Source organism: Misgurnus anguillicaudatus, chromosome 3 (assembly GCF_027580225.2).
Source record: "Misgurnus anguillicaudatus chromosome 3, ASM2758022v2, whole genome shotgun sequence".
NCBI classification, from domain to species: Eukaryota; Metazoa; Chordata; class Actinopteri; order Cypriniformes; family Cobitidae; genus Misgurnus; species Misgurnus anguillicaudatus.
Genome location: NC_073339.2, coordinates 48,689,908 through 48,716,755, shown reverse-complemented (window position 1 = coordinate 48,716,755; position 26,848 = coordinate 48,689,908). Strand labels below are relative to the sequence as shown.

At 37.8% G+C, this 26,848-nt stretch overlaps 3 protein-coding genes across 6 annotated transcripts; 1 reads left to right on the top strand and 2 right to left on the bottom strand.

The window, feature by feature from the left end:
* The first annotated feature begins 1,755 nt into the window (after window positions 1-1,755).
* On the top strand, window positions 1,756-14,919 carry tpp2 (tripeptidyl peptidase 2). Of its 2 annotated transcripts, XM_073866311.1 has the most exons (29): window positions 1,756-1,965; window positions 2,620-2,748; window positions 3,768-3,863; window positions 3,940-4,044; window positions 4,166-4,290; window positions 4,377-4,540; window positions 4,740-4,894; window positions 5,006-5,082; window positions 5,247-5,374; window positions 5,451-5,699; window positions 6,649-6,764; window positions 6,845-7,016; window positions 7,092-7,249; window positions 7,326-7,402; window positions 7,479-7,585; window positions 7,670-7,824; window positions 7,930-8,046; window positions 8,332-8,432; window positions 8,566-8,662; window positions 9,056-9,193; window positions 9,275-9,519; window positions 10,707-10,785; window positions 11,322-11,360; window positions 11,608-11,762; window positions 11,859-11,955; window positions 12,127-12,257; window positions 12,337-12,544; window positions 13,330-13,449; window positions 13,636-14,919. In XM_073866311.1, the coding sequence occupies exons 1-29, from the start codon at window positions 1,801-1,803 to the stop codon at window positions 13,723-13,725; spliced, it is 3,795 nt and encodes a 1,264-aa protein (XP_073722412.1). In that variant the 5' UTR covers window positions 1,756-1,800; the 3' UTR covers window positions 13,726-14,919. The 2 variants fall into 2 exon arrangements, with proteins under 2 accessions (XP_073722412.1, XP_073722413.1); XM_073866312.1 differs by lacking the exon at window positions 11,322-11,360.
* A 1,371-nt stretch (window positions 14,920-16,290) lies between these two features.
* Window positions 16,291-20,939, bottom strand: mettl21ca (methyltransferase 21C, AARS1 lysine a). 3 transcript variants are annotated; one of them, XM_073866308.1, is made up of 7 exons: window positions 20,785-20,939; window positions 20,284-20,363; window positions 20,062-20,201; window positions 19,628-19,745; window positions 18,765-19,540; window positions 17,596-17,719; window positions 16,291-17,318 (listed from the first exon to the last, which is right to left on the bottom strand). In XM_073866308.1, the coding sequence occupies exons 2-7, from the start codon at window positions 20,351-20,353 to the stop codon at window positions 16,909-16,911; spliced, it is 1,638 nt and encodes a 545-aa protein (XP_073722409.1). In that variant the 5' UTR covers window positions 20,354-20,363; window positions 20,785-20,939; the 3' UTR covers window positions 16,291-16,908. The 3 variants fall into 3 exon arrangements, with proteins under 3 accessions (XP_073722409.1, XP_073722407.1, XP_073722408.1); XM_073866306.1 differs by having other exon boundaries at window positions 20,284-20,412; window positions 20,785-20,928; XM_073866307.1 differs by having other exon boundaries at window positions 20,284-20,409; window positions 20,785-20,924.
* Window positions 20,940-21,420: 481 nt separating this feature from the next.
* Window positions 21,421-26,313, bottom strand: mettl21e (methyltransferase like 21e). The gene is made up of 5 exons (XM_055206284.2): window positions 26,267-26,313; window positions 25,912-26,063; window positions 24,359-24,516; window positions 24,145-24,262; window positions 21,421-24,054 (listed from the first exon to the last, which is right to left on the bottom strand). The coding sequence occupies exons 1-5, from the start codon at window positions 26,296-26,298 to the stop codon at window positions 23,651-23,653; spliced, it is 864 nt and encodes a 287-aa protein (XP_055062259.2). The 5' UTR covers window positions 26,299-26,313; the 3' UTR covers window positions 21,421-23,650.
* Between the last annotated feature and the right edge of the window lie 535 nt (window positions 26,314-26,848).

Sequence of the window (26,848 nt, the reverse complement as noted above, 5' to 3'; positions counted from 1 at the left end):
ATTTATTAGACAATTGATGAACTAGCATCCTGACATAGTCAGATATTTCCTAACATGGTTAATAGTTTGTGTCTGTTGGTGCTGTACAGTAGCTCTTAACAAGAACAGGTGTTTCATGTTAATATTGTATGTTTCTTTTGCACAATTGGAACCCTGTAATGACCAGCATCAGCATTCAGGACTGTCATTGTATTTGTGTGTTTGTGTAACTGATGTCATGTATTAAAGCGGGTGGACATACATGTTCTGTCTTTAATCTGATTAATGGGGATGATGTGCGCTCAGTGCATTAGTTTCACTCACAAATCAAAGAGACAACAGAGATGAGATGCTAAAAATAGCTCCGCACACCAGCGCATGCATGCACAAAATTATAGAGCAGGCTCATCTTGTCTTACAGCAAACAAAAGGATGAATGAGTTTGAGAAAATGCTGAGATAGAAAGAGAGATAGTAGGTCCATATTGAGATTAACCGGATGAAAAATGAGCCAGATCTCTCTGTAATGAGGAATTTGTTATTGTGCTCTTAATACTTTACATCCAAATGAAATCCAGAAAACACAGCAGAGCACTAACATTTATATTCATTAAGCTTCTGTTCTTATGCTTTCATATGTTTTTATAATGACTGTCTTTAATTCATTGACTCACATTAATGTACAGAAAAGATTATCATACATCCCATGTGTCATTTTCTTTAATCATTAGAATCCATTGTCATTTCAAATCAATGAAATTGTGTTTTCTGTTGTAAACTGCACAATATCTTGCATGACTATTTGTCATGTATGAATATTTAATTGTTGCACAGTTTCATCCCCAGATGAAAAGATACCTGTGTCTCATCTCACAGGACTCTTATCTGGTTTGATGCTCAGTTGCTGGTGTTTAATACAGAAGCCACAGACAACTAAATGATGTTCTCCACTTCCTCCTCATCTCCTCCTCACACATGACAGTGTCTCAGTAGACTTCACATTTATGCATAAACAAGAGGATTTTATCTAAAGGTTTTACAAATGAGAGAAAGCATTTTTACATTTTTGTTTTTTAACCAACAAGCTGCAACACTGGAGTCAGTGGAGAAATCTGAATTGGTTCAAGCATTTGTGACTTCCAGTTATTTGTCATTATTACATGCATAAAGAATTATTATATATTAATTATAATGAAAATGGACTGATGTGGTATTATTTGACTGATCCATAATTCCTGGTTGTGTTTAAAAAAGAACAATAAAAACAATCAATAAGTACATTTCTGTACATCTCAATCTTTTTTACTGCATCTATAAAATCATGAATAATGTGGGTCAGTGAGTTCAATACTGTGTGTCTGAAGTTTCTCCTGCTGTCTCTGTGTTTTATATTTAAAACTATAAAGCCATCTAGTGGTTAAACACATTTACATCTCAAATTAGGGCATTAACCATACTGTAGTTTAACCCAAAAGAAATACATACAAACACCCCACTTTCAAAAGTTAAAATGAACAAAAACTGACAAAATATTCAGATAGTTTCTTACATAGTAGTTAAATGACATCATGATTTTATTGTTATAATACAGCAAAATAATAATTTGATTATGAAGTGCAATGTGAAAATAATTTGGCAATGAGTTAATTGGATTAATATATTGTGTTTAAGCTTTATACACTGTTTTGTACCAAAAAAAGTCATGTATGTTTATGTCGAGTTTGAGTGTCGCGGCTCCTTTAAGAACGCCGCTCGCCTCGCGCACATTGTGTACCGGTCCGCTGCTGCTGCTGTTGTGTTTTCATTCCGTCTGTGTTCGGTCATGGCTGCTCATTCCGCTGAAGATCCGTTCCCGCTTCACGGGCTGCTTCCTAAGAAAGAGACCGGTGCTGCCTCCTTCCTGACCAGGTTTCCGGAGTACGATGGCCGGGGGGTGCTCATTGCGATCCTCGACACCGGGGTGGACCCGGGGGCCCCGGGCATGCAGGTAAATCGAGCTCGCGGCGGTGGCTCAGTAGTAGGCCGCAGTGATTTTTACTCCCGTTTTAACGCGACAGACACACCAGACCCAAGCGGAACATCGGTGCGATATGTAAACAGTAAAATACGACCATATTCGGAGCGTGCTAAGCTGTATAAAACAGAAATAAACGGCACGTTAGAAAGATGAGCTGTGTCATTCTCATGAATGACTTACTGAAGAGTACCACAGTAATGACATTATTTGGACAGGGTAACTTACTATGGTTTACTCTGTTTTTGAGATATGTGCCATAGTATTACTAATTTGTTTTTATATATGTCCTCAATGGTTTAAATGTTTATTTGCTTACATTTGGGTTTTCGTAATGATTGCATGATCAGTGTACCTGATGATGATGATGATGATGATGATGATGATGATGATGGATGAGATGTCAAACTTCAAGACCTTTCATTCAGCTGTGGTCTGTTGACAGTGTTTGTGTTATTTGGATCTCTGCTGAGAGTCGATCTGTGTCATGTGTACAGCTTTATGCAGAAGCTAAAACAAATATATCAATGTTTCATCTAAGTTTTCAAACATGTTCATGTAAACTGATACAGTAAGTCTGACACCATATACTGACATTATTAAAGTATCTCATGCTCTTTCATGTAGATCACAACAGACGGGAAAGCCAAGATCGTGGACATCATTGACACGACAGGCAGCGGTGATGTGAACATGTCCACTGTGGTGGAGGTGAAGGACGGGACATTGACGGGACTGACCGGACGTACGCTCGCGGTAAGATCACAGACCACACATTAAATATACCAGGCTGATGGTTTAACTTTATTTCAGAGGCTAACAGGATTTTGAGAAGTTGTGTGTCATACCAGAATGAAACCAAACAAAGTCTAAATTTGACAATAAATTAACATTAAAGAGGACGTATCACGAAAATCTGACTTCATGTTTAAATGCTATAATTGGGTCCCCCGTGCTTTTATTAACCTAGAAAATGTGAAAAAGATCAACCCAGTAACTTAGTTTTGGTAAACCATTCTCTGCAAGCATGTGAAAATATAGGTCATTGAAATCTGGCTCCCCTTGTGATGTCAGAAGGGGATCTTTTATAATAATCCTTAATCTGCACTATACAACCACGACACTGCCGTTTAGTGCAGAGATCAGCTCATTTGCATTTTAAAGGACACACCCAAAAATGCCACAGCTACAAAGTGTCAATTTTAATATGTTAGAATAAATTATCTATATGATATTTTGATACTTCTGGGGACACCAAAGATTTATTTGACATCTTCAAAAAGTCTTGTAAAATGTCCCCTTTAATGACTCTAATAATTGGCTATGGCCTGGTTTCACAGACAAGGCTTAGCTAAAGCCAGGACTAGGACTTAGTTAAACTAAGATGTTTAAGCAACTTGCCTTAGTAAAAAAAATGTTACTGGTATGCAGACGAATCAAAATCAAAATGGCACCGGCATATTTTAAGATCGGTCAGTGCATGTTATTTTCAGTTGAGACGTGTTTTAGTCTAACTAGCCTTAAGCCTTGTCTGTGAAACCAGCTATAAGTGTCTCATTGTTTAAAAGTGGTGCAAGTCATTTTAATTAAACATTATAAAGAAACTACCAGTAGTCTTGAGAGGAGCAGTGTCTGTTTAACATTGTTGATTACAACTGTAGTTGATCTGGTCCGTCTGACCTGCGTGATATTACAGATGTTCAAACTCAGGCTACTAAAACCATGTTTGTGTTATTTTAATTCATTTCAGCAGCTTTCAATTGCTTGTTTTTCAGATTCCTCCTGCATGGGTCAATCCGTCTGGGAATTATCACATTGGAATAAAGAACGGCTATGATTTTTTCCCTAAAGCTCTCAAAGAAAGAATACAGGTAACACTACTGCTGTGCTATAATCAACTGCGCACGTTTGTACAAACATGTTAAACTTGTGTTATGTTTGTAACAGAAAGAGCGTAAGGAGAAACAATGGGACCCATCACACCGAGCAGCTCTCGCTGAGGCCAATCGCAGATTAGAAGAGTTTGATCAGACTCATCCGAACCCTTCACAGGTCTCAACATTCACATCTGTCGTTTTCTTTTAGTTATTATGCAGCTTTATCTCCAGAGACTTTAATTTCACTATAAACATACTGAATATATAATAGTGAAATGAAATCATGTGTTTATCAGACAGAGAAACTACAGAGAGAAGAGCTACAGAGTCAAGTGGAGCTGTTAGGATCTCTGGAGAAGAAGTACACTGATCTGGGGCCTGTGTATGACTGTGTGTCCTGGCATGATGGCGTCACATGGAGGTCAGAACATTACTGTATGACAGAGATGAAATGATTTCTCTGGATGTGAATGTAGTTTTATAAAAACACTGATGATTTTCCTCCAGGGCTGTGGTGGACACCTCAGAAACAGGAGACCTGTCGTCCTGCACCGTGTTGAGCTCTTACAGAGAGAGACAGGAATACTCAACACTGGGATACGCCGAAATGCTCAATTACTCCATAAACATCTATGATGAAGGGAACACGCTGTGCATCGTCACCAGTGGAGGTGAGATTCATCAGGATTTCTGCAGCTGTTTAGTCGATGATTGACTCGTATTCCTGTCTGTCTGTCTCTCTACCAACAGACTTTTTTCAGATTATTTGAGGAAAAATGGTGGAAGACGACATGGGTTCATGGCCATCAATCATTAAAACACCTGTTTGAGTTGAATTACTTGAATACTGATGTGTGTGTTTGTGTGTAGGTGCTCATGGGACACATGTAGCCAGCATCGCAGCGGGTCACTTCCCGGATGAGCCTGAGAGGAACGGTGTGGCTCCAGGAGCTCAGATTCTGGCTATAAAGATCGGAGACACTCGCCTCAGCACCATGGAGACGGGCACCGGCCTCATACGAGCTGTACGAGAGATACGCTGTCAATCATCACTTCTTATATCAATTTAAAATGTTTTGTGTTGTGTGGTTAGTGTATGTTTAGTTAATCTCATCTGTGTATGTGTTTTTCTGCAGATGATTGAGGTGATCAATTATAAGTGTGATCTGGTGAACTACAGCTATGGAGAAGCTACACATTGGCCCAACTCAGGGTGAGAGTTTCTGATGAGAACCGACTTTATTCAAAACCAACGTGAATCTTAACACACTAAAATTGTGCCTCTCTGTTCACCCACTTCACTAACCAGCTAGTTAATGTTGTGACCTGTTCCTAATGGATCTGTGACTCTAATGGATGTGTATGTGTGTGTTTCAGGAGGATCTGTGAGGTCATCACGGAGGCTGTACAGAAATATAATGTTTTATTTGTATCAAGCGCGGGGAATAACGGTCCGTGTCTGTCCACTGTGGGCTGCCCTGGAGGAACTACCAGCAGTGTGATTGGTCAGTGATGGCTGTCAATCAAGTAAGCTTTAAGCGGTGTGTAGCTGCATCTTGATCTGTAACGCTGTCTGTGCAGGTGTCGGTGCGTACGTCACCCCTGACATGATGGTGGCCGAATACTCTCTGAGAGAAAAACTTCCTCCGAATCAGTACACGTGGTCGTCCCGTGGGCCCAGTACGGACGGAGCTCTGGGCGTCAGTATCAGCGCTCCCGGAGGCGCCATCGCCTCTGTGCCCAACTGGACGCTCCGCGGCACACAGCTGATGAACGGAACGTCCATGTCCTCACCGAACGCCTGTGGTGGGATCGCTCTCATACTCTCAGGTACATTCATTATATCTGTGTTCTGTGGAGAGGAAAACAAACATGTCTTACTATGGTCAATTCGGTATAGACATCGTTCCCAAGGGTCATGGAATTTTTGGAATATTATGGAATTTTAAAAAGGTCTTTTCCAGACATTAAAAGTCAGGGATTTTTGTTTGTTGCTTTGAATTCTAATCCGCTTGTTAACTTGTGATTTAAGTAATACAATTTCCAGGTCCAAGTCTCTGCTGACTACAAATTAAACAGCTGTTTATTGGCACTGTTTATTTATCTCATGTAGGGCTGTCACGATTATGAAAATTGTCTAATACATTTTGACGGTTATGGCGATTAATTGTCTGTTTTATTGCTTTGAAATTTAATTCTTATACATGTTTTGTTTGTTCATAAAATAATTTTCACACATTGTGATTATTTAAATTAAATCTTTTGTCTTATGTCTGTAATGGCTGCAAAAAAATCAGTTCCTTACAGATGCTTCACTTCCCTAAATTTGAAATTGCTGTTTTGGAAATGTATGTTTTACCTGGCAGTTCGTACTGCTTATCAAAGTTTTGCAGCAATTGTTTAAATACACTGTCAGTTAAGGGGCATCATCTGCTACTGTCTCGTTTATACAGGCTCTGCAGCTCCCCCTTGTGTTTTTAAAGAGATGTGCAATCATTGCGGTGATCTGAAATCATCAAGATGAGGTCAAAAAATTGCAATGAGACAATTATTTGATCGTTGTGACAGCCCTAATCTTATGCATTTAAGCTACATTTTTATTGACTCACAGTGTACACTGTGTTCCCGGGCATAGGTCATGGAAATTCTGCTTTTAGTCAGTGAAAGTCATGGAATTTTAAGTGGGAAATGGGAACCCTTTATAATGCTTTGTGACATAATTTCTCTGTGAGAATAAGAAATAATTTTAAAGCAGCACTCTTGTGTTTGTGTTTATTAGGGCTGAAGCAGAACGATGTGCGGCCCACGGTGCCAGCTGTACGCAGAGCTCTAGAGAACACGGCTGTTAAAGTGGAGGACATCGAAGTGTTTGCGCAGGGCCACGGCATCATTCAGGTACTGAATCAGGTTTGATGTAGGTCAGATGTTTTGGGGATGAATTTAGTGTTTATATTTGTCTTTATCTGACGTTGCAGGTGGAGCGTGCTTTTGACTACCTCATGCAGCATTCCTCGCTGCCCACCAGTAGCCTCGGCTTCGCGGTTACCGTAGGAACGCATCGAGGCATCTACCTCAGGGATCCGATTCAAGTCGCCGCCCCCTCTGATCACGGTGTTGGCATTGAGCCTGTCTTTCCTGAAAACACAGGTAAACGCTACACAGTAGGACACATAGTTGTGTGTGTATGTGTCTGTGGCTGACCGTCCTGATGTTTCTCTGCAGAGAACTCGGCTCGTATCTCTCTTCAGCTACATCTGGCGCTGGTCTGCAACGCTCCGTGGGTTCAGTGTCCCACACATCTGGAGCTGATGAATCAGTGTCGACACGTGAACGTCCGTGTGGATCCTCAGGGGCTCAGAGAGGGGCTTCATTACACTGAGGTACATCTGATCGCTGTAACACCTCTGAAACGGACAGGTCGTGTATGAGATGATTGAAGGTGTTTTTGTCATTCAGGTTTGTGGATACGACACATCAGCGTTCAGCGCCGGTCCTCTCTTTAAAGTTCCTGTGACGGTTATAATCCCTACTCGGTACGTCCAGTTCATCTTCTGTCTGTTTTTTTCAGTGTGGTTTCGTGTGTGTGACACGTGTGTTTGTGTTTTTTAGAGTCACTGACAGCCGCAATCAGGAGATCACCTTCTCAGATGTTCATTTCAGACCGGGACAGATTCGACGTCATTTCATTAACGTCCCACAGGGGGCTACGTGGGCAGGTAATGTTTATCATTCATGATGGATGCATGTAAAGATCTGAAACCAGTTGCTGTGGTTCATTATTCCCTCCGTCTCTCTTTTAGAGATCTCGCTGATGTCTCACTCTGTCGATGTCTCATCTAAGTTTGTCCTGCATGCGGTTCATCTGGTAAAGCAGCGAGCGTACAGAGCCAATGAGTTTTATAAGTTCTCTTCACTGTTGGAGAAGGGATCTCTGTCGGAGGCTTTCCCTGTTCTGGTACATCAAACACCTCCATTATTACATTTACAGAGAGTTTGTTCTCAGTATAGATGAACACAACTGTTAATCTTGGTAACACTTTCTGTTTGTCTGTGTGCTCAGCCTGGACGGACTTTAGAGCTGTGTATCGCCCGCTGGTGGGCGAGTCTTGGTGATGTCACCATTGATTATGTCATTTCCTTCCACGGCCTCTTGACATCACCCTCTCCTCTTCATATCGTGAGTAAAACTACTCAGATCTTTAGTATTAGCTGGTTTGGTAATAAAATAATATATACAGAAGATGGGTCTCCAACCCTGTTCCTGGAGGGCACCATATGTTAGTTTCAAACTTACTCCAACACACCTGCCTTTAATTTTTAGGTAGCTCTGAACAACTTGATTAGCAGGTTCAGGTGTGTTTGTAGCTGAAATATGCAGGACAGGTGCTCTCCAGAAACAGGGTTGGAGACTGATATCTGCAGTATGTCTCAGATGTGTTGATCATGGGTTTTCTGGATCTAGAATGCTTCTGAAGGCATCTCCAGCTTTGAGGTTTCATCTCCACTGAGATATGAAGATGTTTCTCCAACCATCACACTGAAGAACTGGGTTCAGCCCCTCAGGTGAAGCACAGACACCTCATCTAATCCATCAACATCTCTGTGTATTAATATGAATACAGCAGAAATATCTAAAGCATCTTCATGTCCTAATAAAATATAAAGCTTTAAGCTATCTGATGTGTGTTTTCTGCAGGCCTGTAAGCTCTAAGATCAAACCTCTTGGCATGAGAGATGTTCTGCCCAACAACAGACAAGTTTATGAGATCATCCTCACTTACAGTTTTCATCAGGTGAATCTTTAAACACACACACACACATCAGGGCTCCAGACTGCCACCAGAATTTGAGAGTGTGAATTTGGAGTAAATTTGACTTTTTTTGTGATGTGACACTGAATTTAAAACAGCACATTGTACTTTCTGGATCTGTCATCAAAGTATTTATTAGTAATACAGTGTATTACTTAGTAGAAATGTGAATATTTGGTTAGCATGTTGATTTACGGTATGTGCCCCTAAATTTTCTGGTTGCGCCCCTAAAATTTTCAGTTGTGGGCCACTGTCCTCCTAGTGAAAAAAGTTAGTCTGGAGCCCTGCACATCATGTAAGCTACATGGGACACATGGGGTCTGTGTTTCAATCATTAATTCTTCTTAACTAATGGATGGTTTTGTTTTGTCTCAGCCCAAAAGCGGAGAGGTGACACCGAGCTGTCCATTGCTCTGCGAGTTACTGTACGAGTCTGAGTTTGATAGTCAACTGTGGCTCATGTTTGATCAGAACAAGAGACTCATGGGATCTGGAGACGCATATCCACACCAGGTAGACAACACACAAACACATAAACTCTTATCAGGTTGTGTTGATGATGTTTGATGTGAGATGTTGTGTTGTGTCCTGTAGTACTCGCTGAAGCTGGAGAAGGGCGACTATACAGTGCGTCTCCAGGTGCGTCATGAGCAACAGAGCGAGCTGGAGCGTTTAAAGGATCTGCCCTTTATCGTCTCTCATCGTCTCACTAACACGCTATCACTGGATGTCTATGAGACTCACCGAGCAGCAATGATGGCTAAGAAGAAGGCCAACTCCATCACGATGAGCCCTGGATCTTCACGACCCTTTTACATCACAACACTGCCTGATGATAAGTGAGTTTGAGTTTGTTAGGATTCACTGCTTGATTACCATTCACAATATTTACTTAAGATACAAGAATTAGATTAGATCTGTCCCTCCTGTCCTCCTGTCGTCCACCATCTTATCACTCATCTGTGAGCATCATAATAGCAAAAGTTTTTCCTGTGACAGTCATTTGTTCATGCTTTTAAACAGCTTGAATGCAACTTTACAGCCTTGCCTCAGTTAGTATACACGGATCTGTCAACGTCTGCATTAGTCCCCGCCTTCACTTAATAGATATGAATATGCAAAATAGTCCCCGCCTCCACTCTTTTACACCATCTCGGTTCATATCTGATATATATGTAAATATATGTTACATTCAACATAATACACATGTGAACTGTGTGTCAGCAGTGATGATGTTGTCAGGTTACAGCTGAAGCAGCAGCAATCATTTTAGCACCAAGTCAATGTGGCTGGCATCCATAAATTATATATCTATAGCTCGAACTACTGATCCACTCGTTCAACTGTGATGATGTGATTGGTTACGTGTTTGTGATATAGGAAACCCAGATGATTTTAAACTGGCAATGAGATTGTCTTTGGAAAACTCAGCAGTGGTGTTGAATGATGAATTTGCACATGGTTTGTTTTAGTGCAGAGGTGCACAAACAAGCAATGACCTTTAATTTGGCCCGTCATGCCACGTGAGATAAGGATAAAAGGATAAACATCATTGATGCAGATCATATTTCTAATCAAACATTTTCTAAAATGTAACATTTTGTTTTATTTGTACATTACAAAAATGTAAATTGAAATTAAATGCAAGGAATTAAAGTGAATATTTTTTAATGTACGTGCATACTTGAAGGTTTATAGTATGCTTCATGAAACTCAATGAACTTGAGTGCTATTATAGGCAAAATTCTTTCTTTTTTTACAACAGTTGCATTTGAAAATAAAACTGCATTAGTTATGCATACAGAGTAATGTTTGCTTTATTTATTATTTAAATATTAGAAAATTATAAATGAGGAGAATCAGGGCAACTTTAATTTTAATATAACACTGCAACATTTTTCTTTCGGCCCACGGTCAGGTTTGATTTTTGGCCCTTGTTAGGAAAAGTTTTAATTTGGGATTTGCTCCTATTCCTCTTCTGTAACAACACAAGGACAACAGAAATCATCATGTCTGTGTTTTTCAGGATTCCTAAAGGTGCTGGTCCTGGTGGATACATCACTGGATCTCTAGTTCTGCCCAAGAGTGAGTTCGGCAAAAAAGCTGTGAGTGTCACATAATCTCTTCAAACACACACACATACATGCGCACATACACACAGCTTCACTGTTGTCCTGTGTTGGGCCTGATGGTGGCGTTGTTTCATTGTTTGTTTATTGAACACTTTTTTTTTCTGTCTGCTGGTGGCTTTGCACATCAAACACTTTCTGCTTCTCATCCTGACTGAGATCTGATGCTTTCACTTCACTGCTTGACTTGAGATTCTGTTGGACAGAAATACAGAAACTTCATAAGAAGTGCATGATGTTTATCAATGTCAGCCTCTTTTCCACTGACCTGATGCTTCATTAATCTGCTGCTCTCCATCCACAAACATCAGACATCATATCAGTGGAAAAGAGCTGCGAGTCAGATCAGATCAGATGAGATGAGATGGGCAGCACAGATTCACAGTCTTCTGTTTTCCTCTCATATGATGATAAAATAGAAAACATTCAGCAGGTGTAGAGAGGATAGGTGTGTGTGTGTGTCTGCGTGTGTGTGTGTAGCTCTCTCATGTGTGTGTTGTTTTGATCGGCAGGGTCAAGCATCAGCCAAACGACAAGGAAAATTTAAAAAGGTACTGAATGGGTAGATCCATAAGAACAGAATCTGATAGCTCTTAATGTTTGAGTTGTCAGAAAAAAAACAATGACCCAATAATCTGTAAATCAAATAACAATGTACACACAGATCACAGATCAGTCTGTTTGATGTACATTCAGACATCATGTAACTCATGGTAGTGTTAAAAACCGAGTCACATAAACACACAGTTCAGATGAATGTGAAGAAGGTCTTGTGCTTCACATGTTCTTCTCATCCAGGATATCGTGCCAATCGTCTATCATCTGATTCCTGCTCCCAACAAAACAAAGAACGGAAAGGAGAAGGAGAAAGAGGGAGAGAAAGAGAAGGAGCGTGATGTGAAGGATGAGTTCTCTGAAGCTCTTAGAGATCTGAAGATCCAGTGGATGACCAAGTAAGTGTCTGTAAATCTCTGTCCGCTTCTTCTTCTCATTGATGTTATGAATGATGATGATGTTGATGTTGATGTTGATGTTGATGATGACTTCAGGTTAGATAACGGCGCTCTGTACGAGGAGCTGAAGGAGATGTTTCCAACACATCTGCCTCTTCATGTTCAGAGACTTCATCAGCTGGACTCAGAGAAGGTTCATGTCATGTTCATCAACACATCATCTGATTTTAAAGAAGAAATGATCTTTCTGTTCTTATTCTGCCATCATTACTGTAATGCTGAAAGACTTCCGTCATGAATTCATGTTGTTATTCATCACAGATCGGCTCGGTCTAGTTAATGTGCTGTGATGTTTGTCTTACAGGAGCGTTTGAAGCGGTTAGGTGACATCATAGCAGCTGCTGATGTTGTGATGTCACACATTGACCAGACAGCACTGGCCGTTTATCTCACCATGAAGACCGATCCCCGACCAGATGCCGCTTCTATTAAGAGGTGCAGAATGCTTCATAATTTAAGCTCTGTGATAAAATAATTATTAGAGATGTAAATGTAAATTTCTGTATGTGTGTAGTGAGATGGAGAAACAGAAGACGGCTCTGTTAGACGCTCTCTGTAGAAAAGGCTGCGCTCTGTCTGATCAGCTCATGCAGTCTGTCACAGAGGACGGCGCCAGTGCAGGTGAGGTGAGCAGCTCAGACGATGACCCACAGGGCGTGGCCAAAGCTTTGACTGACACCTTCTGGGAGGTACAGAAGTGGGCGGAGCTTACAGACTCAAAGGTACAGTAGTTTAACTGTTAATGTTTACAGATACAGGGTTCCCAAGAGTCCTTGAAATCCTTGAAAGTTTGTGAATCTGGGGGAAAAAATTCAAGGCCCTTTTTGAAAATAAACATACATGGATACAGGTCATTAAAAGTGCTTGAATCTATTTTATGCAATAAGTTTTCTGGAATAAAAATCTATATAATTCCCTGTTTAGTGTAGGATGATATCATAAAAATTCTAGACTTTTTAAGCACACGTGCTAAACTGTTCACTTTAAATGCTTTCATCTTCTGGATGCAAATGTTGATTCATACCAAAATGCTTTTTTCATAGTTGTGTTGACACATGAAAACGTCTCGGGTTACGTATGTAACTGTTGTTCACTGAGAAGGGAATGAGACGCTGCGTCTGCCTTGCCATACTCCTGCATCCCTGTAACGCCGTCTTCGGCAATATTTCAGATAGTGATATACTCCCGCGTCACCCTGTCTTTGTCGATAAGCCTCAACATTGATTGAATTTGAGATACACATTCAGACGCATTTACCCCTGGAGGCGTCCCCAAAGTGTTGACACAGTGACGCAGCGCGAGTTCCCTCGAAAGGGAACTGTAACAATGTATCTTTAAAGATAACAAGATGTAATCTTGCTCTCACTTGAAATGTGTCCCCATTGAATTTGAATTTGAAGTTTGAATTTGAATTTGAAGTTAGCCAAGGTGTGGGAACCCTGCAGATAATAGTTTATTTCAACCTGCTCATTTTTTTAAGTATAATGCGTGCTTTGTTTTTCTTCAGGTTTTAACATTTTCTTACAAACACGCGTTAGCAAATAAAATGTACGGAAGAGCCTTAAAATATGCGACGAAAATTGTGGAGGACAAACCCAGTAAAGAAAATTGGAGGAATTGTATTCAGGTAAGAGTGTGTGTGTGTGTTTGTGAGCCTCTTTTCATTATAAGCTTTACTGCTCTCAGTTATAAAGTATATGAAACAATTAAGGTGTCCTTAGCTATCAGTGCAGTAAAGAGTAGACGCTTGTCAGTTTCTATACAGTATATGCTGTATTATTGTAGATGTTTTAATGTTGATATTCTTCTGCAGTTGATGAAGTCTCTGGGCTGGATTCACTCCGTCTCATACGCTGAGAACTCACTTCCCATCATGTATCCATCTGACTACACACCGTTCTAAACCTGTACCGTGGTAAAATCCACCTTCACACCACCCAGACACCTTCAGCACAGGACACAAGCCTTCAATGCAGATGTTTGTTTTTAACTAGAAAGACTTTGAAACTGTTGGAAACCAATCAACACGTATCACAACAATCCCATAATGCCATGCTGTGTGGTGATCTGTGAATGGATGGGACGGATTTTCATGGTTTGACATCTGTCAGTTTTACACTTCTTTAATAATGTATATTCTTCTTTATAAATCATTGAAACAGGACTTTCTGTGGACTTCTGGAGCGTCTGCCAACAAAACTAAAACAAACGAATGGGACTCGTGTATAAATACATACAATATAACATCATTATAACTTGAAGGCAATATCATATAAACTTTCAGTTCTGTGGTTGAATTTCACCCCAAAACTAAAAGAAGGATGAAGTTATATATTAATGTTAGATTGTGATGGTAATGCCAAAGCATCTCATGCTCATCGCTACAAATGAAACAACATTTCCGTGATGTAAAATGAAGTTCAGTGTTTGTCTTTTCATTTTGGGGTGAAATCTTTGAGTTTTATCTAAATCAAATGTATGCATGTTTTCTAAAGACATATCATGTTTGATAGTTGTTAATCTTGTGATTTAAGTAGGGCTTTTAGTGTGTGTGCGTGCGTGAAGGAGAGGTGATGTTGGTGTGATGATTTTCACTTCTGTTCATCATTTTTTTTTTTTTAAGGTTTGTAATATCACGATCACCTCGTCTTTTAGAAAGCCAGCATTTTGTTCTTTGTTTAATAATACACACGCACGCAGTGTCAAAGGAAGAAATACCTCCTGATGTGATGTCACAGTAAACAGTTTTATTTTAATAGTTTGGGTTTTATTTGCTGGTTTGATGTTCAGGTCTCACAGCTTTTTTAATAATGGCCTTAAATCTTTAGTCCCGTCCTACACTTCAGGAATCTTCATATCACGTCTGTATCCAAAACTCTTGAACATCTACAGTACAGATATATTTATGAATGTCTTGTATTTATAAAGTATAAAAGCCAATGCCATTATTTTAAAATCCTTTTAATTTCATTGATAGACTATGTTGTGTTATTTTATATCCATTACTTCTCATTTCAGAAGTATCAGCCATTATTTTGGTAAATGTCCTAAATAATGTTTATTGATGATCGTTCTTAATAAAAGGATCTGAAACTGATCATATTTCTATCAGATTTATTGATTAACAGTGAGGATAGATCTCTAGGTTTCTTCACACTTTAAATGGCACTGAAGTGGTTTACTGGCTCGAATTCATAGAGGAACCATTTAAGTGCCATAAAGCACCTGCATGGGCTATATCACCTCGGGTGGTTCTTTATAGGTGTTACATTGCACTAAAAATGGTCCCTTTATAATTCTGAGCTTTTAGTGCATAATAAGGATAACATTGTTTGATATGTAATGGTAGTATAGATCAGTTGTTAATTCATCATAAATGAGCTTTTACTTTGTATTTGTAAAGCACAGTATGATGTTTGACTTTTGACGTTATTTACAAACATGATCATATACAATGACTCTTTGTTTCAGTCTGACAGCAGATATTTGTCAAATGAGTTTTTTCATGTTTTGTGGGTTAAGGTGGATTTTTCCTCTTCTGTGTCTGCTGAATGATGTTGTTTATAAAGCACTGGATTCAGTTTGATGGGTTCAGAATCTTTAAACCGAGTGAACATCAATGCCTACTCTCAAATTACATCATTTTACAATTTAGTGATGATTAAACAAATTATATTGTGCATTTTTGAGTCATGGATTGGATAAGCAAAAATAAAATGAGAACAAATCAAGACATTATAAGCAAATGAAAATAGAAAAGAACAAAGTTACAAATAAAGTATAACAGTAGTATTTATGAACATAAATACAATCAAATGAATAATAACAACACTGTCGTCTTCATTCTATAAATGAAATCTAATTCATCTTTTTAAAGCCATTGAAGTGATTTTCCTTTTTTCTTCTGTTGTTTGATTAACATAGGGGCGGATTCCCGGACAGGGATTAGACTAGTCCTAGACTAAAATAAATGTAAGAGCTGTCCAAACTGGTAACATCTTGCAATGACATATCTAAAAATACATCAGTGCCCTTTGTTTTGCCTCAAAATGCACACAAGTAATGTTTTTAGTAAGGCATGTCTGTTAAAACTAGTTGTATTTCATAAGAAAACTAAGGCCTAGTCCTGGCTTAAGCTAATCCCTGACCGGGAAACCACCCCATTATGACACAAACATAAACAGATTTTTTTTCAGGGCAATCAGGTTCTGCCACTTTAAGATCTGATAAGCACGAATCCGTTTACAGACACACACATCTGATTTCTTTCTGAACTGTTTGTGTTCACTTTAAGACATAACTGACTGTTTCATAAAAATACTTGCCAAGAGTGTGATATTTTGAGACAATTTTGCGTGTTTGTGTCCTGTCAAGCGCAGGGAGATTCTGTGTTTGTGTGCTTTTTGAAACGTAAATTGGCTTGAATGTTAACATTTGTAAGGTTTATAAACTCAAATCATAAACTATCTATATAAATCGTTATTTTATTATTAAAGAGATTATTATAATGCATACGTGATTTCTGCTGCTTTTCCACAAAAATATTTTGTGTCTTCTGATTGAGTGGACCAGCCGTCAATCTAAGTGGGCAGTGCCACCCTGAGCCTCACCACTGAAATACACCGAGTCAGACTGGCAGAACTGCTGAACCATCACGAGAGAAGATCTGTTTCAGGTTCAGAGTCTGTAATGTGCTCGTGTACATCAATGTCTTTACTTTTTATTCTCTTCTGTTTATTGTGTAGGTGACAAATGTTGTCCTAAACTACTGTATGAAGTAATTAAAGTCACAGACTGATTATAATCTACAGAATGTTTTCTCTCTGCATATGTTTCCCTTTGTCCCAATTTTATCAGTTTATTTGTCTATAAGTCTATTTTTGCATTCATTATCATGTCTAGTTTCAGTTTCTTCATCTTCATTATTGTTTCAGTGTCCTTGTATGTTCTCACTGAATTCTGTTTCTTCATGTTCATGGTCAGATCTTCTGGTGGTGTGGTGAGCGAGTAAATCTGCTCCAGCTCTCTCAGTAATATTTGCTGTTATATCTCAGCAGGTGGATCTTCTTCCTAAATATCACATTTATTACTCCATGTTCTTCTCCTCTTCTGTTTCCCTGCTGGTGGCCACATAAATCCTCACATCATCCATCTCTACAAGCAGTCTACTATTAAAACATTTCTGAAAGTTGTCTAGGAAGCCCAGATCGGTGGCGTATCGAATCTTATTTGCCCAGACCAGCGTGGTTCCCGGCTGACAGAAGTGACGCATGGTGATGAGAAGTTCAGTCAGGTAGTCGTGATGATAAACCACATCGGTGGCTATGACGTAATCATAATGATGTGTGGATCTGGGGAAGGTCTCCTCTAACTTGTGACCCCAAAAGAGTTGAGTTACCAGGGGCTCGTGTCTCCGATGGCCTCGGGTGTTCCAGTTCAGGTTGGATGTCAGATTACTGAGAATCTCCGGTAAATCTGTGGCTGTAAGTTTGGCACCTACAGAAGAATTTACAGTGATTTTATTACAAGATACTTAAACACATTAAACATCAGACTCATGACTTTATTATGAACCTCTGTGGGTCAAAGATATTTAGAAAAATGAATCTGTTGAGTTTTAAACATGACAGAAACACATGAAGTTTCTTTTGAAGTCAGATGATAAAGTTTTGATAAAGTTGAGTTGGTTGAGAGAGAGACTCGTATGGCTTCAGATGGTTTATTTCTTATGTTTTAGTTGGAATGTGTTTTTAATATTTAACACACGACTCACCCAACAGCGTGATTACGACTGAAAGAAGACCAGTTCCAGCTCCCAGTTCAAGAACAGATTTATCACATAAATTGATTTGTTGTTGACCTTCAGCTGTTTCCAAGAATCTACAGAGTGTGACCGCCTGTGTCAACAAACATTACAATCATATTATCACAATGATATTACAATATTATTGTAATGATGAGACGCCTTATAAATAGAAGTCATTAGTGTACTGTTAATAAAGATCCTATTTTTACCACCAATTACATTAAGGGGTGGATTCTCAGACAGGGATTAGTTTAAACCAAGACTAGACTTTAGTTTAATTAGGAAATATAACTAGTTTTAACAAATATGCCTTACAAAAAACATTACTTGTGTAATGTCAGTGTAATGTAATGTGCACTGATGTATTTTAAGATATGTCAGTGCAAGTTGTTTTCAGTTTTAAAAGCTCTTACATTTATTTTAGTCTAGGACTAGTGTAATCCCTGTCTGGGAAACCGACCCCAAAATGTTTTACAGTGGTTTACTTTTATTTACAATTATAATTAAAACTTTGTAAAATTACAAATATTATTTGTTAATTAATAGCTCGACTGTAATTTTAAGTATTACTTCATTAATAACAAAATACAGAAAATGTTTTTATACAGAAAAATATTACTTTACAGTATTTTTTCTTAAATTACATACAAATTCATGTAAATTTACAATAAAAATCTGTAATTAAATGTTTAGCTCATTATATTAAAAGTAAATGACCATACTAACAAATTTAACATGAAAAACACAACAATGTAAAATGATATCTGTTTTATAATTCATTTACTGTAAAAAGTGTACACTGTAAAAAATAGCTGTAGTTATTCAGCTGTTTGCCAGTAACTTACTGTAGATTTAAATGTATGTTATTTATTGGCAACAGTTTGTTCAAAGTTAAATGTTGATTAAACATTAACAAGTCTTTATCTTTACAGAATAAAACTATAAAATAACAGTATCAAGCAAAGCACTCATGAACCAGAAATCCTTAACAACCTTTTTCTGCTTTTTTCCTTTAGATTTTTGTTTCTAATAGTCTATATGTTGTTAAGTTTTGCATCTATAAGTTTGCACATGTGAAATATGTGTTTACGTTTCATGTTGATATGACAAATGTTCCACTATCTGAAGAAACTCACCGCTGGCCAGATCGTAGCACCATAAGAATCAATGGACTCCAGGATTTTGATCTTCTGACCTAAGAAATAATGGATTTCTTTTCCTGGTATGAAGTAAACAGTAGGTACCCATAATCTCAGATGAGTCTGCTGTTTGTCATTTTCTGTTGAGTTTCTCTTTGTTTCTTCATCATCTGTGAGGTTCAGGTTTTCCTCTCGATGTCTCTCATCAGTCTTCTCATCTTCTTCATTTCTTTCCACCTCCTGCATTTCTTTTACAGTCGTCTGATCTATCGGTAATTTCTGTATTTCCACACCATCAGTCTTTGATTCTTGTTTGATTTCTCTTGAATGATTTGACTCTGTAATGTTGATCATCTCTGCAGTCTGCTTTTCTATCGTTTCTACGTTTTCTTCTTTAATGGTGGCAGAATAAATCTTTATCTCTCCGTTATCTTCCAGCAGTTTAGTGTTGAAGGTTTTCTTGAAGTTCTCAGCGAACACCAGGTCGGATTGAAAGCGAGTCTTATTGGCCCAGATGAGGGTCGTGCCCGGCTTGCAGAAATGTTTCATGGTGAGCATTAATTCTGCTAGGAAATCGTGAAGATAAACCACATCAGCTGCCAGGACATAATCATATCTGTAGACCGAATGAGGAAAGGTCCGCTCGAGCTCATGACCCCAGACGAGTTCAGCCGCTTGAGGCGTGTATCTGCAACGGCCTGTTGTGTTTCGAGATAAATTACATCTCAGGTTGGCCAGGACCTCGGGTAGGTCGGTCGCTGTCACCCATGCACCTGATGATGATGCATGAAAAGATGAAAGGACTAGATATGATGTTTAGTTATTTGATAATGATCAGGTGAGGAAACTTTAGCACTGACCCAATAAACTGGCCACAATAGACACAAGGCCGGTTCCAGCACCGATCTCCAGCACCGCCTTATCTCGAAGATTCACCGTCTCTCGATTCGACTCGAGATATCGACACAGAGCCAGAGCCTGAAGAAACATTCAGAACATCTGTCAGATGTCTGTGACAAGTCTTGACAAAAGTGTACAAATCTTTAAAACTAAAGGTCATTTGGAAAAATAGTTTTAGACAGATTCCCAAACATTTGGGATATATTATACAGCATTCCTGGTATATTTTGTGTATTGCTGTATATTGTAAATTCTATTTATTGTATAGCATATCTGGACTTTTTTGTCTCAAACTCCTGTTATTGATCAAATATTGAAACACAAACAGTAGTAAAAATGACCTCCTTCAGATATTTTGATTTCTTTCTCATATGTGTAATGAAATCATTCTTACTGCCGGCCAGATGACGGAGCCGAACGAATCCAGAGATTCCCAGATCTTGATCTCATGACCGGCAAAATAATACATCTCCTTTCCAATGCTGGACATCTCGCTGGGTGTATAGACTGACTTATTATAGAGAACTTCAGCTTCTGTTCAACATGATAAATAAATCTCAATCATTCACACACTACTGTATTTACTTTATGAACGACAGAGATTTGTGTTACTAACCCTCCTGTTTGACTTTGTCTTGAGTTTTCAGGGTCTGAACCGCTGATCTTTTACATCGCTCACGATCCATACTGAGAAATCTGCTCATAAAATCATACAGACGCGTGAGAAAACAACTGAAGTTATCTGCTAAACAAGGAAAAAAGAAAAGAATTATAACATGGTTATGTTTCCTTTATTAAACAGAACAAAACATTACATTTCAAATTTCTTAAGTCTGATTTAAGTCAGCTAACAAGGTAAGAAACATATGTTAACCGGAAAAAATTACTTTCTTACTGAGTATTTTTTTCTTGTTTTCAGAACAAATAGCTAAAAATTCTTTAAACAAGATGTATTTTCTTGATGAGCTAAGAAAATAAGACAAAAAAACTGAAGTGAATTTGTGCTTATAATAAGCAAAAAGATCTGCCAAATGCAACAGCAAGAAGTGTTTAAGAATTTTTTGCTTGTTTAATGCACAAACTCAACTTAAATGTTTTAAAACTAGACTAATCTTACCGTATTTCTGAGTTGCTCCAGAAAACTCCTCCTGTTTTATGGTAGTGTCCTCTCAGATGAGTCAAACTGATGTGATTTCTGTAGAGATCCAGTCATCATCTGCTTCAGTCTCATACAGACCTGAGTGGAAATAAAGCTGAAGAAACTTTTATAGAGATCCTCACAAACCTCTGCCGATTGATTTAAGGATTTGAGCTTTTGTTGGCACAATGAGATGAAGTATGAAGCCATCCGTGATCTAGAAGATATTCAGAATGCCTGTCTGAGGTCTCGTGGGGTAAACAGATAGCTGGTATGGAAAGTTTTCTCTCCCGTGAGTTTTAGTTAGATTTGTAATGATCATAGACATTTTCAAGATGTTTTCATTGATGTTTGTAGATCAGAATACATACAGGTTTATAACTCATGTATTGACTTATCCATTATATTTGACTGTCATGACTGAATGTAATGAAAGCGGAAATGTCCGGCTCATCTTCTGTTTAAACTCAAACTTCTTTTTAAGACCATTATAGTTTTTTTGTTAACATTACTGTGATATTTTACCTTCAAATTGATGCTAAACATTGAGTTTTATTTCATTCATGCAAAATCAAAAACTGTTATGATTCATGTAGTAAAAAGATGATCTGAATGTGTCTTTGTCAGATTCCTTTATTTGTCCGTTGTTTATTTTCATGTCACATTGCTCTGAATGAGTTCAAACAGGTGGTACCATACGAGCTAAATGGGTTTTGCAGAACGGAAACCCAATAACATTCATAACATCACTGGGGTCTTCACATGAAGTAAATAACCAGACGCCTCATCCAACTTTCAGCTTTAACTTCTCTCTCCATCCTCTCCTGTTTCATGAATGATTGTCAAACCTTCTGGAAGTTCAGGGCCATCAAATGCTCCTCCATGTAGGGCTCGATATGCTGCCGCTCCGATGACATCATCCAGACACATTTACACCGATTGGTACACGTAGGAATAAACATGAAATATCTCTAAATGAAGATCTTTGTTTCATGTAGGACACCGTCAGACTGAAGTGTATGATGTTGACGTATCAGATATCTCAGTAAATCAGCGCTGGTGAGTGTACCCAGATGGGCTGTTGCAGAAAGATGTTTTTAATGGTTTAAGTCGTGTACGTGCTGTTAGTCATAACAGACATCTGATCTAAAAACATATTTCACATATCAACTCTGATGCAAGATGATGATTCTCCATCTCATGTGTGAATTTAACTTTTGTTTCTCAACAAATAAAGAGGAGGTGTGAGAACTAAAGTTAAGTTTGATGAAATCTTACACTGCTGGTGAAACACATGAAGGATTTTCATCAAAATGTTTCTGCAAGTTATCCAAAATCTTCAAAGTGTTAAAGGGGACATTTCACAAGATGTTTTTTAAGATATAAAAGAAATCTTTGGTGTCCTCAGAGTAGATAAGTGAAATTCTATCTCAAAATAGCCCACAGATCATTCATTATAACATGTTAAAATTCACACTTTGTAGGTGTGAGCAAAAATTTGTCATTTTTTTAAATGCAAATGAGCTGATGAAATGCAAACACTGATCACCATAATGGTGGTTTGTTGAAATTGAAACTTTTATTTTCTCTCTCTCTGCAGTAAGTGTCAGTGCTGTGGTTGGATAGTGCAGATTAAGGGGCAGTATTATCCCCTTCTGACATCACAAGGGGAGCCAAATTTGAATGAGCTATTTTTTCACATGCATGCAGAGAATGGTTTACCAAAACTAAGTTACTGGGTTAGTCTTAGAAGCACTGGGGACCCAATTGTAGCACTTAAACATGGAAAAAGTCAGATTTTTATGATATGTCCCCTTTAAAGTGTCATGAAAAACTAAATATAAATTATAACTATACTGCTCTGAAACTGATGATCAAACACAGTTACAAGGATTTAAGGTCAACATCATTTTACTGTCGTAATGCACAACACTGAATGTGTCCTCATACATTACTGAATAAATGATTATAATCTTATTACACAGACAAAACTGACAATAAGTAAGACAACGCTTGATTTTCTCCATTAGGAATTGGTTATATTGGGAAATGTTGGTGTGATATATCTGAATGAGTGATTACAGAAAAGTCACATTCACATGTGAAATCCTATATGGCTATATATAAATAATTTATTTTTTAAAGATATTTAAAGATAGAATAAAGATAATTTTGCCCATTTTTTGTATATTTTGAAAAATATTTTAAAGTATTTATATTCACTTTTTTTTTTTCTTTACAAATTTTTATATATTGGCAAGGAAAAGATATTTTTTGCCCTATGGGTTGTATATATTAAAATGAAATATATTTTAAAATTAAAAAATATGTTTAATTAGGGTTTAATTTTATAACAATTTTTATTTAGCATATATTTAAAACATGGTTTTGGCCAAATAAATTATTATTTTTTTGCCATATGGGATGTGTGTTTTTGGAATATATTTTCAGTGGATCACATGTGGCAAATTATCACCACATTATGCACATGTGATCACATGGGATTCACACAAAAATGTTCCAAAAACACACATTTCACATTCATGTGTTTTCTCAGTAAGGATTACGAAGGATTTAAATCATCAGCAGACACTTCAAGCCAGCAGATCTTAAAATACACTCCTGAGTTTAGATTCATATTTTTGAATAACTTTCTGACTTTGCTTGTTTATAAATAGAAAAAGTTTCTTAGATTTCAATGAAAGATCACATTTGGTGTATTGTGAATTGTAAAAGAAGGAATGTGTATGAAGAAAGTAAATGAGTTGATTGTTGGTAAACTTTAGGGTGTAAACAATAAAGTCATATATCAATCCGACAATACTGTAATTGGATTTAATTTGGTCTACGCTGCGTCTCCGTGTCTTTTCTGTGCTCTGTACAACTTGATCTTGAGACTGGGAAGATCATAGAGCTCCTGCAGGTGAAAGTGTTTCTCAAATCTGTCCACAAAGCTGTTCTCCGGATCCAGACGAAACCTCATGGCCCATAAGATGACGGTGTTATCAGAACACAGATGTATGAAGGTCTCCATCAGCTCATTCAGGTACGGATGAGAGTAAACCACATCTGCAGCCATGATGTAATCATATTTACAGGACGATGGTGGGAAACGTTCTTCCAGCTGCTGACCCCAGATGAGCTCCATCACGTTTGGCTCGTGGCGACAGCGTCCTCCGGTGTTACGTTTAACATTGTGCCTCAGGTTACCCAAAACATCCGGCAGGTCAGTGGACGTCACCTTTGCACCTGTACAGAGACAATGTTACCAAGAGTATTACCAAACGATCACGGACAACGTTATTATATGAGTGTATACTGTATGTGGTCGCTGGTCACCTAGAAGACTGGTTACTATAGTAACAAGTCCTGTCCCGGCTCCCAGTTCAATGATGTTCTTATCCATCAGGTTATATTCATCACGATGAGTGTCTAAGAAATGGCACAGCACCATGGCCTTAAGAGAGAAAATCACAGTTGTTATCTGCTCATTTTCTTCATAGTCAACAGGATTTGAATGCTGACTGATAAGTAGACTAGATAGATAACATACAGAAGGCCACAACACAGCACCATAGCAGTCTGTAGATTCAACGATTTTAATCTCCATGTCTGCAAAGGTATAACCTTCCCACGCCTGTGTTTTGATCAGCGACGGACGGAAATGTCTCTTCATGATCTCTGTGGCCAACTCGACATCTGCCGACACTTCTGAAAACAGAACAAACAAAACTAATCTCACTTTTAACCAGTACAAGAAAAACTTAACATTTGTAGTAACTGAAATACCCAGAGTTAAATGATCCCCTTATGAAAATTAACCATGGTTTTACTACAGTAAAAAAAACATGGTTACTGTAGTAAAACCATGGTGTTACTGATAGTAATCAATACACAAAAAAACATGTTTGATACACTTTTACCACAATAAAACCATGGTTAATTTTCATAAGGGGAACACTGCTGGATGTTTCTTAACTTTGGTTTAGATGTTTCATTTAATGTTAACATTATGGTGCTAAGTGTTTGTTTTAGTTGGACTCTTGACTTTTAGCTTGTTAGTTTTTTCTAGCTGCTATAACTTTGTTTGTTTAAAACATGTTTGTTACGGCAAAGAAAAGACAACAGCTATGGTGGTGGTTAGCACATAAAGTCTAAACATCAAGATTGAGACAATACACACAGATTTTGCTGTGATCTGCATATTTGCTGGTTTGTACATTGATCAGACTTCACATGATTTGTGAGTCTCTGTACTGTAAGTTGTTATACATCAGATTTTATTTTTAAAGTATACAGTTGGATTAAATGAACAGTGTTCAAAGAAGCTATAGTTTACTAAACTAGTAACGTTTTTGTTTTTAACAGTTTAAATTGTTTGATGTCATTTTGTTAAATTGTAAACAATATTCTTTGTGTCCCAAACTTGATGCTGTCTGATTTTTTTATGTTTGATTTATCTGTGAAGTTGTGACTTACAGGAAGTGACATCATCTGGATCCTTTTTTTTTACAGCAGGAGTCAATCAACTCATTTGTTCATTTTTACACAAATTGTAGCACTGATTGTAACCATTTGACCCTGTTACCAAAGTTATGGACATATGAATATAAATTTGCAGCCCTATCATGCGTATAAGAAATTTCATTTAAATTCAATCTTCATTTCTAGAAACTATCAATAAAAACCACACCATAAAATCACATCAAAATCAGTGGACTGTAATGTAAAACTGTACCAAGATTCCCAAAGTTTGGGAATAAAATAAAATAAAGTCAACAAACAACAAGTTTGACCTCTGTGGTGGATAAATAACATTTTGTGACAAAAGTCCTATTTTATAAGCTAATAAAAGAGAAACTGATGATGATGTAAACACACAGTGAGTCTTCATTGTTACATAAACAGATGATGTTGTGTAATTCATGAACAGGTGTGAGATTTAACAACGCACATAAAAATAATTCAGCAGTAAAACAACACCGAGTCATGGCAGATGTTTTATCTGTTGTGTAAATGATCTCTGTGTTGTGTTAAGACAAAGCTTCAGTATGTGTTACTTTATGTGTATGTATGTCATATAGATAACAATATATTTACACGCACCCTTGTCACCGGTTCCACTCTGATCCATGTCTGTCCTCTTGTGTTGTGTTTGATAATTCCTTATAAGATGAAGTTGAAGTGAGTGTGTTGGGCTCTCTCTCATTGGTCTCTTGTGTATTTTACTCTCAGTTTGATTGACAGCAGTGCCTGCACTTAATGGAGGTCAGATAGAGTAACAGGGAAGCCCACACTGAGACACACACACACGCGCTCACACGTACAGAGTATAAGATAACCGGGAGATAATCATAATGTCATTCAGTGGATACACACATAGAAACAGGAATGTACAGACACACACAAACAAACAAACAAACAAACACATACACACTATAAAACTCAATTTGATACATACATGTATATCATCAGGATGAATGAAGATTTCATTATGTTCTTTATAGAGCTGCTTTGAAGGTATTTGTAAGGGATATCAGCTGTGTGCACAGTGACCCACATTTGATTTTTTGTGAAAATGGGTACATCGAGGTCCCATATCTCCGGCTCTGTATCATATAAAGCATTATAAATAAAGATATCAAAATATAAGTACAAGTATAAAATCTATAAACCCTCTAAAAATGTCTGGGTTATTTGTGACCCATAATGGGTGAATATTGGACAGAACACATGCTGGGTTAGAAATAACCCAATGTTGGGTTGTTGTTATGCATCCATGGGGTATAACCCAGCAGTTACCCAGTCTTGGGTCAATTTGAACCCAGCGGTGTGTTTGGTCCAATATTTAACCATTATGGGTCAAAAATAACCCAGACATTTTTAGAGTGAAGGATGTGTGTAATACTTCTGCTTTAGTTCCAGATTTTAGGTGAAATTTGTCCTTGGCATATTTTGTCTTTCTTCATTTATGATCCTCATCGTTCTCTTGTAAATTAAAAATTAAAAAAAGCAAAATGTAGATTTGGATAAACTGTAAATA